Below are 15,096 nucleotides of genomic sequence, written 5' to 3'. Positions count from 1 at the left end.
GCAAAGGAGAAACAGCCACTGTCCTGCACGGGCCCTGTATGCAGACATGGCGTAGACTATGTGGTGGACATCCCCATGCCTGCACAGCGCTGTTACATGCAGAACAATTTCCATCTAAAGTCCCTCCTTCCTAGTTCTGTTGCTCATCTGCACTTTCTGCTTCAACAAGGGCTTTCCAGATTCTCCCTTGTCCTACCCTGCAGAGTCCTGTTAACTAACTGTGGTGCTGAGAAGACCGATGGCACAGCTCGAGGACAACCCAGAAAGCAGAACGTGCTTGTCACCAGTCCAATTCCAACATCGAAGCATCTTGCCTCAGTTTCCCCTATCTGTAAAACAAGGGTGATACAGAACTGCCTCCAAGCACTACAAGCATGAATTAAGTAACAGTCACAGCTTTTCTGAAGATGAGAGCCATTACATCAATTTTTCATTTTCATGTTTTGAAGCTGCAGAAACAACTAGGAAAATAGCTGGCAAAGCAAGCAGCTCTTTTCCCTTTCCTCTCCAGAACTCTGAAAACATCTCCAAATGGCTCCTACTCTGTTACCTTTTGGTTATTTTTAAGCAGTTCTGAGATGCAAGGGAAATCCAAAATATAACACTGGCATAAAATTCCTATCTGTCTCTCTCAACAGTGCTAGTCCCCGTTCACAACAAAAGAACAAGCCAATCACGAGCAGGTAGCTTTCCACAGTCTCATAAGACACCCGTGAGACCAGAAATGCCTCCGTGTTCCAACCGGGAAAACTTTCTGAGCAGCCCACCTAGGTTACAAAGCAAACAAAAATCACTAAATATCAAAATCTGTCTTAACACTGCCCTACACCCAGTCAGGCCACTCGTTTACAGAGAGAACAGCACACGTTGAACACTGCCTGGAACCCATCCAACGTGCCCAGAAGCCCTGTGAAGTTCAGGGTCTGACAGTGGATCTGCTTCCCAGCCTTCTCCTCTCTGCAGCACGTTTTACACTTGCTCAGGCAGGCAATCAGAATTAGTCCCAAAATCTGTGCTCCTGAGTCCCTGTCCTTCTTCCTCCACCACTTCTTCCTTCTGCCCTAATTGAAAATAAGCCTAGAAGGTGAACACTGCTTCTTAGAAAAACCCTGCTTGCATCTGAACAGCTACAGCAGCCAGCAAGCTGGGACATGGGGTGGGGCAATGCTCTTGCACCTCAGACTGGAATGACACTCCCCAAGTAGCAAAGGTCTCTCAGGTCTGTCCTCCTCTACAAGCCCTACACCAGATTTTTCAAAAGAGGCAGAAAATAAAAGGGTAAAATAGACAGCATGTAGGAACTTGCCTGAACAGGTCTATTCCCAAGGAAGTTTAGATCCATGTTCTCGCCAAAAAGGTAGCCCTCAGGGTGAGGGGTGTCAAACTTCTCGCCTCCCATAAAGAAGTGACTTGCAAAGTAGTTTCCTAGGAAAAAAAAAAAAAATAAAGACAAGGGAATAAAAAAAACCTCTAAATGAGTGCTTCCCAAAGAACATCTGGTCTGTGTAGTTTTTAATTCACAAGTATAAAAGAGCACAGAAAATACTTGCTAGTTCACTCCTTCCCCGTACTCCCGATGGCCACTGCCACTAGTAGAAGCCCAGGGGGGCAGGGAAAAACACCCTAGAATAAGTCATTACAGTGGAGATAATTCCATTTTAACTTGTTTTCCAGAGAAGTGACAGGCAGCAGTAAGAGACAGCTCTTTCTGATATTGCTCAATTCTGATGAATTCTTCCTCATTTTTCCACCTTACAGCATGAAGTCCAGTCCCACAAACACCATCGACCTGCTCTGAGAAGGGTGAGGCTTCCTCCCACTGCGAAGCCCTGCACAGCCAGAGGGGTTCCTGTTGGGCAGAGTCTGCCTTCCCTCCCCTCCTTCACTCCCATATCCCAGGGCAGCAACTACTCAAAACCTTTACTGTGAGTGCTAGAGACTATACACCTTGATGCTGAATTTAATTAATAACATTGACAGTTCTAAATGCAGAAACACGAATGTCTAGAAGAGATAAACCCTGGGACTGACTAAACTGAACTTCAGCTCTGAGAGCTTCACCACAGATTTGTTTCATTTATCTGTAAGGTGATGCACTACAGTGCAAATTTCAGGAGATGAAGTGTGTGCCAGGTCACTGGAGCACTGGCTTAACTGCAAAGTCAACTGAACTGATTCAGACGTATGAGAGCACCACAAATGGAGCTTCCTCCTAGAAAGACTTTAGGAAAACACTCTTGAATATGAACTTTGTGGCATTAGAATTTCAGAGAAGTATCAGGAGAGAACTAAAAGAAAAGGCTCTGCCCAAGCCATTTCCCTTGAAGTTTCAGAGTGGGGGTTTTTCATGTGCACGATGAAAGGACTGAGCCAAAAGTGCATTCACTTTCCCGGGTACAATGCACAGACAGCATAAAATTTGTTTTAAAGCAAGTCATCACAGAAGCAGTAACTAATCATCTGAATGGTTATGGAGGCATTATGGAAGGATTTGCAGTCCCTCTATCTAGGAGCAAGCATGATTTACTCTGAAATGGAAGGGTTTTCATGAACAGTTCTGGTTTTTCCATTAAGGCTTTTTTCCTTTATGCTTCAAGAAAGGCTCTTACTCTGCACAGATGGTAGCACTTTAATGATGATGGTCGTGCTCAGCTATTGCTCAGCTCATCTTACAAGCATCCAGATGTTTATATTATAGAAACGTTCTTCTTTCCAGATACAACAATCAACTTCAGCACAGGTCCAGAATCTACCCAGAAATCTGTCCTACAGAATCAGCATAACAAAATGTAGGTTCTCCAAATGACAGACAACCTTTTCCCACCCCTCCCAGAAGCAACAAATCAAAAAGCTAATCTGTATATAATCTCCAAGCACAGCTAGCTTGATACAGCTTCTCCACCTGAGATACACTGCAGTGGTTTATGCTCATGGTAAGGTTCAGAAGAGCATGACAAACACTGGGCTTTAGGAATAGATTTCGCATTTTACGTGGGCCAAGCAGGATTGCAGTTTGGAACATTTTATCTGATCAACAGTGAAGACAACACTTGTGCAGGATGTCTCAGTACTGCAGCAGCTGATTATCTGGGATCAGTCAGAGAGCTCCCCTCATATCCTGTGAATGAGATGCCCTGGGGCTCAACTCACCTCAGTAAACCTGTACTCCACGAATTCAAAGCAGAGGTTTTTTGTGGAAAAAGTCCTACATCCCCAGTGCAGAGGATGCAGAGTCCCAGCAGGCAAGGACTGAAACCCCGCGCCTGCAGGGAGTCAGCTGTCCAGGAGAGCATCCTCTCCAGTACCTCTCGGTGAAAAGGGCTCTTGCACAAGTGGAATGACACCGAGATGTATAACTAGCCTGTTCAAGGCACCTGCCACACTGCCTGTGCTCCACTAAGAGCTACTTTTGGGATCTCTAACAAACTGTTAGGATTTCTCACAAATATACCCTACCCCCTGCAACATAGCAGCACTTATCTAACCGGAAACCACAGCTTCAATTCCACATTCAGACTGAAAGCTCCCTTCATCTTCCTGCTAAGTCACCTCCTGCAATGTGAAGGACGTTGTTTTTTTTTTTTTTTTTCCCCAGAGGCACTTCATTCATGAGCAAATAAGAAATAGTCAGTGCCAGTCGCACAGAGCACGAGGAAAATCACTTTGAGGAGCTCAGGGGGGAATATACTGGTGAGCAGAACACCCCTGGGCTCTACCAGTGCTGCTATAGATACAAAAGCTGCTATGTACACAAGGTCTCAACAGCAAAACTAACAAACAAGGATGGCAGCAAACTGTCTTCCCAAATTTATAACACATCTTTTAGTAGCTAAAAAAAGATATTCTATTGCAAGCTTTCAGAAATCAGTTGCTACAACAACACATTAAGTTCAGAGCTCTCAAGGTAAGACAAAAGTTATGCATTATTCCTCTCAATCACTGTCACAAGCAACTCAAAGTCTGCCCAAGTTCAAGACAAAACACTTTAAGAAAGCACTTCTGTAAATATCACACCAAGGACTAAAAGGACAAAGAAATGTCAAGAAGGAAAAAATTAGGCACCCTCTTTTCCGGTCACTGCGACAGGCTTGTATACATTTTCTATGCATTAGAATCCTGCTGCAGCTCCACCTCTAGGTTCTATTTCCAGCTCTATTACAAAGACAGTTTTAGGATTTTAGCCAGACTACCATGCCTCTTGAACCCTGATCCCACATGTCCCCCCAGCCTATAAAATGACCTTGACCTACCTTACGCAGGTGTTGCTAGGCCAGCTTTACACAGAGCTCTGTAGCTATGGACACAAGGGGGATGCTAAGCACCATCCTCTTTGGCAGGAAAGGAAAGCAAAAAAATCTTTGGATTAACCCTCCACAGAACTGCTACAAACAGAAATCCTCTGGGAAAATGCAGCGACATACTTACAAGGAAAGAATCATGCACAAATAAACAGGGATGGAATATGAGAAAAAAAGCCAGAACAAAGACAAACTGTAGCTTTACTTCCCCAGAGTAAATCAGCACAAAACATAGGAGAGCATTAGGTAAAACAGAACACGAACGGGTGACACTGCTAAGGCACATGAAGTACAAGCAGTGGTTGTAAGAGAAACTTGTGGTGGGAAACTTTACAGTGGCTGGAAAAATACCACTGGGACACCCAGAATGGCCAAGCCTGACTCATTGGCTTGTCCCACGCAAAACCAAACTGGAACCCAAGGCTTCTCCAAGGCATCAGACAACACCAAACCTCTTAACATTTAGTCCAACATGATGGGGTTTTATTACCACAAACGCACCAGCATTAAGCACCAGACTGCTCCCGCCATAATTACTTCTCCCTCGCCCAGCAACCCAATCCCACGACCATGCAAACCCAACACATGGATGTGATGCACGAGTGACACGCTGGCAGGGGACACATCACCCTACAACAGCCAGGAGCACAAAGTCGACAACACAACTGTAGCTCTGTCAAACACGGGCTGTATCGTACAATGTTCATTAACAGAAAGCAATTAGATGTCCATTTAGGCTTCTCACCATTATTAGAATTAATGGTGAAGTGATAGAAATTGAGTCCTTTTTAATTATTCAGCCAGACGCTCACCACCACAGCATGCCGAGGGCCAGACTGACAGCACAGTCCTAGACACAGCCTGAGCCTGAACCAGCTCCGTGGAGGGATGAGGCCATCATGCCTTCCTCATTGCCCATCCCTGTTGGGCCACCAAAAGCAATCACATAGCAAACAGGAATGTGACTCTGAGTTGGGTTAAATATAATTCAGCAACAAACAAGTACCAAAAGCAACTGCTTTTGATCTGTGAGTGCTCCAGTCTGGTGCTCGTGAGTAGCTGGGGAGAAGGCAGGAAGGGAATGCTCCAGTCAATGGCAGGTGGTGGTGGCCATCACCAGCAAGGTGGGGCTGCAACAGAACTACAGCAGGAATAATGGAGACAACCGCTCCACTGTGCTTTGCAGAGCAGGTGAGGAACAAAAGCTACGTGTGAAATACAGGAACCTATTTCTGTCATGACACTGTCACAGTACACATGGCTTAGGTGCTGAGAACAAGGTGATGGACTGGGTACAACTCTGGATACTCTTCTCCTATTTAAAATTGCTCTTTCTTTGATTAAAGCATCGTTGCCAAACAACAAAGCAATTCAGCTTCAGAGAGGAATAATCTGCCTCCTTTTTTTTCCTCCCAAAAATGTCCTGGGAATTCTCTTTCAAGAGCCTACTCCAGAGGAGAAAAGCCATCTCAAGGGCATGTGCTCCCTGCCCTGCTCCACACTGCAGATGAGCTCACTGGAACAAGAGACGAGCTGACGAAGGAGCTGCGGAAAACACTGGTGCATTGCTCACTGGTTGCTAAAGCAATAGGGGCATCATGAGACTGCATGCAAGAACACAGATCGTTTTACTGCTTCAGGCACAGAAGCACAGCAAAGATCTTGACTGTTCCTTGTGATTACCCATTTTTAGTCCATTTCACGGGGGCACTAATTCTTCTGTACAAACCAGGCCCTTCTCCAACCCCCTTCCAAGGGGGTCAGGCAGTTGGTCAGGCTGACCAGTTGGTCAGGCATCCACAACGCCAGCACAGTCTCCATAAAGCCAGCAAGAAAGGTTAAAAGGTATCAGTGAAGAAGGATTAGAGAAGGGAATTACAGCATTTCAGCAGCCTTAGCCCCCCAGATGCAGGAGGGGAAATGCAGATGATCCACACCCAGAGCCTTGGAGGAATAAGCAGGGTGTTTTCAGAGCATTTTTAACTACAAAACTGCATACCGGTTGCAACAAAGCTGTTACACGATCTGTGGATGCCTCATTACAAACTCTGGCTCATAAGGACCAAGGTGGATTCCACAACAACCTGCTCAGTCCTCCACAGAGCACGTGACTCAGCAATAACCACATCAAAAGTCAATAAATGAGAACTGAATATTCACCACTGCCTTTGCAACCAGCTATGACTCAACAAGGTGCCATAACTTGGTACGACCTGGTAAAGTAACTGTGTTCCTCTTCACATGCAGGCTGACATACTGCCTAAATTACAGCCAGAATACCTGTACTTTGTGTTTATTTCCTTGCACATGTCCTTCTTGTGAGGTGGTGTATTTGCTCCAGAACACAAACACCCATCCCTCAAACCGATGCCAACCATGGATGGCAGCTGACCAGAGCCGCAGCAGCTTCCCCAGGCACTTGCAGTAAGTCAAGATCTGGTTAAACCAGGGACTCGAAGAGAAAGAACATAAAAAGGCGACAGACAACCCTCAGTGCCGCGCAAGATTCCAGCGGATGGGTAACCTCAGGTAACACTCTCTCACTGCATTTTCCAGCCTTTCGGGGTAATCTCTGAGCAGCCAGGAGACAGTCTGCACGTCAGGCTAACACTCCAATGCACACACTCAAGCATCTAACACAGCCAATGGAAAACTGGCTTCTTCCAGTCAGGCAGTCAGCAGCAGTACAGGGCTCACAGTGACAGTGTCAGGTTAGACATAATTAGCAACCGTTTAGCCTAAGAACTTTTTATACTACTTCCAGCTTGCTTCCTGAAATCCAATAAAACCATACCCGCTCACTTCCAGGTGTCTTCACTGTCAGGTTTTGTACCAGTCATAGCCAATCTTTCCAGCCTCAAGACAAACACACTTAGGATTGCAGGACCAGAAGGGACAGCATCCTTCTGAACACACTCCACCTGAAGAGGGAGGGGGGGTTGCCATCCTAACAGCCCTTACTGTTCTGCTGTTTAGTAACTTTCCTTGAATCTCCACCTGGGAAGTGTTCATGACCTCTTGAACAGCTCTCGAACAGCTCTTCTCCCTTCCTGAAGTCAAGAGGATCCTTGTCAGACAAACCTGAAGAAGGTGAAGAGAAAGGTCTGGCCTAAAGCCAGTATGCTTTCAGAAAGAGCACAAGCAAGTGCAACAGAAAATTAATTAACAAGCATTTAATTGTAGTCAAAGCCTTTAAAGGAATACCAATATTTTTCTTTAATCAGCTGCTCAGAAGCATTAGCTGTTCAGTTTTACAAGGGAAGTACCACACATGGAATGCTCTTTGGCAGCATCTAGGTGAACAGACCCCTTCCAGGGTGCATGTGAATGTACAAATCCAACCTCACGTGTGTGACAGGGTTACCTTGGCAAGCACTTTGGCTAAAACCCAACACACCATTAAATTCCAGTCTGGGTAATTACAACAGTACAGAAACAACAGGATGATGATTTGAAAGAAGCAGTTTAATGTTCATTGCACATGGTGGTTATAATTAATCCAGCCCATATCTAAAATCCTGTCTAAGTGTCAAGAGAAATCAGGCGCAACCTCTAGGCTGGAAGAAAATTGCCAGCGGTGCCCATGGTACCGTAGCTGCAGCTTAGCAGGCAGCTCACATCAACCCAGTCTCCCACACTGGGAAAGCCCCCCAGCCACCCAAGAGTCCTGCTGTAACCTGGCAGTGACATTTGCCTTTCCTGGCAGTCCAAGAAGCTAGTTCCCACCTCCTGAAAAAGCAGGTTACATTTTCTAAGAGAGCCAAAACAGCTGAAGAATTTTTCTGGGCAGGTTTCCCCCCTCCGTCTCCTCCACACCACCATTCTTGCTGAAGGCCAACCTGCGTAAGACAAGGTGTAATGATGGCAGGACTCTATTTGAGAAGATCTTGTACCCCCTCCAAACAAAATGGGGGGACCTAGCTCCCTCCATCACACAGCCCTGAGGATGTCACAGCCAGCAAGTCATCTGACACACACAGAAGTCAAGTCTCTGCACAAAAAGGCTACACTGCACATGTACCCGAGAGTGAGGGAACCCAAATTGTTGCTCTGCAAACTCTTTACCCTGACTGGAAGAGCTCTAGCTGAACAGAAACTTAGAAAAATTTATGAGTGAATGGCTACTGTAGAAGAAAAGAGCATCTGAATGACTTGTTTTGTGAGAATAAGTAAAACTATTTAAACAAGTTAAACCAGGCCAATCTCAAACACTGGTCTAAGACAAGGTGAGTCACAGGCTCATCCTAACCTCACAGAAGTGGCACCGATGACAAATCTCTAAGTTTTCAGAACATCTCCCTTTGGAAAACAAACATAGATGTAGGCCATGTCACTCCAACAGCTCCTAAGTGAGAACCACTGCCATTTTAAGGAGTTAAAGAAGGTCGTCACGTGGGAATGCTTCCATCCTATATTCCATCAGATCCGATATTCCTTCCAAGTTCCTACTGAACTCCACTGTTACCAGCAGGAAATGCCCCACTTGCCACACACTGACGACTTGCTGCATTCACGTTTCCAGAAGAGAGAAGCAAAGCCTTGCTCACCCACCATGGCCAAAGGGCAGCGACTGAGCCGGGTGGCCACGGACACTGACAGCAGGACAGGCCAACGGCTTGAGCGTTAGACTCAGGGCACACGGCCCTCCTGGACCCTCACACTTCAGCCAAACGGGGCACCGAGACAGCTTATACAATAGGTTCAGCCCAGGAAGACACATCCCTTGGCTCTCTCCACCAGGGAGGCCCCGACACGGGACGGGCACGGCCCCGAGCAGAGCCAGAGCCAGCCCCGGGCCCCGCTCGGCCCCGGCCGGTGACAGGCACTCCCGCAGTCCCTTCCCCTGGGGATCCCGCGGCCCGGCCGCCCCGGGACTTCCCCCCGCTACTCCTGTCCCCCTCGGGAGGGCCTGGGGGGGGGCCCCGGGCCCGGCGAAGGCCCGTCCCCCTCCCCCGTCCCCGGCGCTGAGGGGAACGTCCCCGCGGCCCTCACCGGACTTGGGCGGGTAGCGGTAGGCCGAGTTGGCCTGGATGTCGATGTCCTCCACGCCTGCGATGCGCCGGCTGAGCAGGGAGCCCATGGCGGCCGCGGGCAGGGCGGGCGGGCCGGGGGACGCAGAGCAGCGCGGCGGCGGCGGCGAGCGGCCCGCACCCGCACCCACGGCGGCGGCGGCGCGGGGCACGCCGGGAGAGCGAGTCCGCCCGCCCCGCGACTACAACTCCCGTCAGGCACCGCGGCGGCACCTACCAACGGCGGCGGGGGGGGGGGGGGGGGGCGGGAGGGAGGCGCGCGCCCCACGGCCTCCCCCGGGGCGCTGCCGGGTGCGCTCTGCCGGCAGAGGGCGCTGCAGGCGGGACCCGGGCCGGGAGCGGCGGGCAGGGGGGTGGGCACGGAGATGTGCACGGAGATGTGCACGGGGGTGTGCACGGAGGGGACCCAGGGATACACCTCGGCACCTCGGAGGTTGCACAGGGATGCCCAGAGGGGATGCCCGGGGACACACCCCGCACAGGGATGCACCTCACCATAAGTGCGAAGGCAAAGCGTGCAGAAGGAATTACGCTCAGAAAACAGCTCAGCCCCGGCAGGCTGTTTTGCTCAGCCCAGGGAATCATTAACCTGGTGGTAGTTGTTTTGCAGAAGAGCCTCGCGCAGCACCACCGCAATCATGCTCACCGGCCACCTTTCCCACTGACTGGTGGGGAGCAGGATGTGGTGCTGGCAGGTCGGTGCTGGGATGGGGTTGTGCAGGGAACCTGCAGGCCATGTCAGCCAGCTGGGGTAGCCGTGCACCTCCCAGGAAGTTTGGCATGGGGATGCGCTATCTGGGCCAGTTCTCAGAGGTGGTACCAGCTCCTGGCTGAGGCTTGTTGCCAGCAGGAGAGGAAGACAGCCTCCCCAGCTGCAGGACCGTGTGACATTCATGTGGGGAAACCCTTCCTGGGTTCCTTCTCTCGCAGATAATCCATGCAGGAAAGCAAACAGAGATGTCTAAGGTTTGGACGCAAGAGCACATGAGAGCATGGAACAACTGAAGGCTGTCTCACATGCCTGACGCAACAGCCAGGAGGATGGCGTGGAGGGAGAGGCCACAAAAGAGCCCCCACCAACATCCCAACACTGAGCCCTGTCTCCTCTGGCATCAAGGTGCAGGGAAAAGCCGCCGAGGCTCGGCTTGTTAAGGGAGGCACCTTCCTGCACACACACTACAGACAGGCCCATGCTGCAAAGGAACTGGGGACCCAGATTCCCAGCAGTAGTGTTGGGGAACCTCAGGAGACATGAAGGAGCTGAGGTGGCACATGCAAAATCTCTTAAATTGGCACTGGGAACAAAAGATCAGCAGGGGAAGAGGGCTGGGGCGCAGGGAGACAGGACATGGCAGAGAGCCAAGCCTGCCAGCATGGGATGATTTTGTGATAGTGAGCGGGCAGTGGGTGGAATCTGCTGGCCATAAACACAAACTAAAACATGCCCAGCGGGAATAAGCAAACAAACCCACAGGGAAACATGCTTCCGGCTAGTTATTACCCTTGCAGTTGTTGTGGCCACCCCAAGCACAGCCACTCTTTGCCGGTGGGGCCACAGGAGGCACGGACTGTGCGGAAATGGATGCTGGGCAGGAGGACAGAGCAGGATCAGACCTTGTTCTGATGCGCCCCGTGGTGCGGCAGGGCTGGGAAGGACAGGGAAAAGCCAGGAAACTAGCAACAGCCGCGTCCTGCCAGCAAACCATAGGAGTTGGGTACCCTGCACCTGGCACAGTGGAGACCTGGGTGCTGCCTGGCAGTGCCTTGGCAATAACCGTGCCTGGGCACTGCCCGCTGTGTCCCCCAGGATCCTGCTGGCACCCAGAGCAATGGTGCCTCTTGCTCAATCAGCCTCTCTGTGCAAGTTTCCCGTGACAGAAATTGCACAGAGAGGGAGGAATGGAGTCTGCTGACCAGCAAAGCAATGCCCAGCCTGTGTGCGCTGCCCCGGAGCGTGTCCTGGCTGCTCCCTGCCTGCACGGACAGCTTGGAGATGCTCCTCAGTACTGGGAACAAGCGCCCGGGCAGTGCCCTGGCAGCAGCAGGATGATGCGAACAGCTCATGTGCCACCAGCAGCCCCAAACCCAGCCAGGGTGAACCCGTAACCCACCACGGCCTCACCCTGCACGCCAGCAGCCAATGTGGGGCTCGGCGCAGGAGCAGACCTGGCACAGCAAGGCTCAGCAGCTCCATCTCCCTGTGCCATGCTGGGAACCAGTTGCTGGCCAGCAGCCAGCTGTTGGCGAGCATGGGGGCAAAGCGGAGCCGTGTTTGCACCACACAGCAGGGTGAGGAGGGACAAAAGACAAGGGTCCCTCTCCCTTTCCTCCCACGTCCAGAGCACCAAGAGCATCCTGCCCTTCCCCAGCCCAAGGATGCACGCGGAGGCAACTGCCCCAAAGCTGTCCCCTGAGCATTTTTGAGGACAGAAGCAGCCACCTTCCCTCTGCAGCTGCCCATGCTGCTCACCGGGAGCCTGGAGCCATATGGGTTAAGCAGGGAAGCCAAGAGGAGAGCCGGCGTCCCGGCAAGCAGCGGGGCGCTGGCACTGCTGAGCACCGGGGCCGCCGGGGAAGCGGCCACGGCAGGAGGTTTTTGTTCGTGCAAAACCTCCACCAGTGGGAAGGTCCCTCCTGGGCCGCGCAGCTCTCCGGAGCTCGGAGGAAGCGGTTGGGCCCCCGAGGGGGTTATTGTCATCTGGGAGGGCAGGGGCCTTTGCTGGAGAATATCTCCCACAGGGCCCTGCTCGGTGAGACGTATGTGACAGACAACTACAATAGCAGCAGCGTGCCAGGGACAGGCTCAGCCCTTCCGCTCCAAACCCCAGGGCCCAGAGCAAGCAGCGGAGCTGAAGGGCAGCACCTCCAGCGGACGGCGGCTCCTTTACCCCCGCCCGGCCCGGGGGACGCGGGTGCTGGCACACACAAAGGCAGGATATTGCACCACTCGCCTCCTCCGTCCCTCGCAGGAGTCACTGCCAGCAGCACGGGGAAAGGAGGGCGGGTGACTTGGGGCCAGAGCTGCTGCTAGCAGCGGGACAGGGAGCCGCAATGTCCTGCCAGCCCATGCGTGGGGACCCAGCAGCACCACAGATGGGTTTTGGGCTGGAGGAGCAGCAGCCCCCCAGCCTGCAGCACTGTGGTAGCTGCAAGAAGCAGCGACAGGCCCACGAACCCTGGTGGTGCCACCAGGCGTGAGTTTTGCACCTTCACCCTTCACCTCTGGACTTCCTGAGACCATATTTCCCCCCAGTGTGGTGCTGCCAGTCCTGGGTCCTGCTTGCACCATGCTGAGAATGGAGAAGGAGGAAGGCCACAAAGGCAGGAGGCCCTCCTTGACATCCCCCAAAGGGATGAAAACACTCCCATGACACGCGAGGGAGCCTGAGACACAGGTGCCATCTTTGTGCGGAGTGAGAGCAGACAAGATGGGCCAGGGCTCCTGCCCCCGGGACCCTGCAAAGCCCCAGGGGTGGTGAGGAGGCTTCAGCTCGGATGTCTTTCCTGCTGGGCAAAATCCATCCGGGAAAAGGTGAGCCTGGAGCCATTCTCCAGCCCAACCTGGAGAAAAGTAGGAGGATAGAGGAGGGACCCTTCAGCTGTGAGCCCACCTCCTCTGCCGGCTCTCAGGGCTCCCTACTGCTCCATTTGCATGCTCATTGTCACCAAGGTCACATCACTATGTCTCAGAGCCAGCTGGCATCTGCCACACTGCTCCTTCCTGCGAAACGTGGATGAAAAAGGAGTTCTGAAGCTGGACTTCAGTTACGAGAGCATGACCCTGGGGAGCACAACTCCACAGAGCTTCAGCCTGGTGACGAGGCAGGCGAGCTGGAGGATACCCACCCTCCCACTGCCACTCCAGCTACCACCACCCTGCCCTTCAGGAGTCTCCTCGGACATCTTTGCCGGGGAGGCAGCTACGAGCACACCCATGCGAACAAGGAATTACGTTTGCCTGCAAACCTTCCACTCACCGGAGCAGCTCATCCAAAGTTCAGCTGCTCGAGGGTTTATTGCCCAGTGGAACAAGTTGCTTTGTCTCAGTTGACCCCTCCCCAGTGCTGTCACTCGCTTTGTTTGTCAGGTACTTGCCCTGGAGACTGAACGCAGAGTTATTCCTCACCAGAAGGAGTGGTGAGCCCATGAACTTTGCCTCCCTAAACACTGCCTGCTCCAAAGGGCTTGCAACCCTCCCTGAAAGCCCTACTGGGCCAGGATCAATCCTTACTCCTTCAAACATCAAACTGCAAGGTTTCTAAAGATGTCTGGTTCTCTCTGATTAAAATAATCCTGCAGGAGATTTGTTTTTCCAGCTGTATTTACACCTTGCTGACTACAGATCTCCTCTTGCCACTTCCCTCTTGGGGTTGTCTTGACCTTCTGAAAAAGACCGGTCACCTCTTGATGTGTCCCACTGCCACCACTGTACAGCTGCGCTCTCACTTTGATTTAGGCAGTGACATATAAGGAGGAGGAAAACGCCTTGGCCCTGGCATCCTCCAAGGCCTGGTGTACTTTGTGCAGTTGTTAAAGGAGACGTGGAAGATGTGGTGGTCAGCTTTGGACAATACTGGGGCAATTCATGTCCAAACAGCAGAGGTTGCAAACCCCTCAGGTCAAATGCATGACGTGCCTGAGCTTCAGCCGTTAATCCTCACGGCTCAGAAATACCTGTAGCCCTACACGAAATGCCAAACTGCTCTTGGCGAGGTTACACCCCAACCTCCCCCAGATTGCAGGACTGAGCCCAGAATCACTCAGAAAAGGTGGAGGAGGCTGGGGGGTTTTGCAAGCCCTGTGGAGCCAGCTGTTCCCTTCATCTCACCCTGTTTTTCCCTTGCTTTATTACCCCCGGCCACTCAACCACGTGTCTGTGCCTGCTTATCGTTTCCTGGTCCTTAGCAACACCATTGTCCCCTGCCCTGGGGCCTGGCTGTGCTTTCATCTGCTATGGCAATGCTCCGCTCTCAAAAGGATCCCGGGATCCTCAAAAGGCCGCCAGGAAACCCCCAGCACCTTCCAGAACCTTCCCCTGCTGCCGTCTCTCCTTTTACATCTCAACAGCCATGTCAGTGGGGCACAGGGAGTGATGGGAGCAACCCCCCCATCTTTTATTAGGCTGCTGGAGAGCCCTAGGCCAGGCCCGGGACCAAGGGGCCGCCGTCCCCGCCTCACCTCAGGCCCCGGGGCTGTGAAGCGGCGGCAGCTCTGGCCTGAGGCAGCTGCGAGCCGAGGGGCCCCCGCAGGCCGGGGGGCACCTCATAGCCTGCAGGGACGCCGCTGCCCGGTTAAACGTTACCCGCGGGCGAGGCGCCACCGCCCGCCGGGGCCGAAGGGCAGCGGCGGCCCCGCCGCGGCCGTTCCCCACCCCCCGCCCCGCGCGCCGCAGCCGCTCCCCGCACGTCAACAGGAAACCGCACGCGGCCGACTGTAAACACCGCCCGCGCGCCCCCCCCGCCCACGTGACCCGCCCAGCCCCGGCCCGCCCCCACCGCCCTCTCATTGGGGGCAGCGGCGTTGTTGACCATATACGGTCAGGTACTACCGAGCTGCGGGCGGCGGTTGGCCACTCTGGCGCGTCACTCAACGCGCGCCGGCGCCCGGCGGCCGCTCCGCAAACAAAGCGGGGTCTGCCGGGAGTTGTAGTCCGGGAGGGGCGAGGGCGGCGCGGCGGCGGGGCGGCCGGGAACTACATGTCCCAGCGGCATCCCGCGCCCCGGCCCGCCCCGCCCCGCCCCTGGCGGCCGTCGGCGGGGCTCGCCGGG

General features: G+C 52.9%; 1 protein-coding gene across 4 annotated transcripts in view; it reads right to left on the bottom strand.

The window, feature by feature from the left end:
* MGRN1 (mahogunin ring finger 1) overlaps positions 1-9,468 on the bottom strand; it is a 56,274-nt gene extending 46,806 nt beyond the window's left edge. For all 4 annotated transcript variants that reach the window (XM_074885504.1, XM_074885502.1, XM_074885505.1 and 1 more), the window contains exons 1-2: positions 9,291-9,468; positions 1,307-1,425 (exon numbers count right to left, since the gene is read on the bottom strand). In XM_074885504.1, coding sequence (XP_074741605.1) covers positions 1,307-1,425; positions 9,291-9,378 — 207 coding nt within the window. In that variant the 5' untranslated portion in view covers positions 9,379-9,468. The remainder of the gene's footprint in view (positions 1-1,306; positions 1,426-9,290) is intronic.
* Between the last annotated feature and the right edge of the window lie 5,628 nt (positions 9,469-15,096).

Source organism: Strix uralensis, chromosome 16, assembly GCF_047716275.1.
Source record: "Strix uralensis isolate ZFMK-TIS-50842 chromosome 16, bStrUra1, whole genome shotgun sequence".
NCBI classification, from domain to species: Eukaryota; Metazoa; Chordata; class Aves; order Strigiformes; family Strigidae; genus Strix; species Strix uralensis.
The sequence above is the reverse complement of the archived record's forward strand: the minus strand, read 5'-3'. Positions and strand labels throughout refer to the sequence as shown.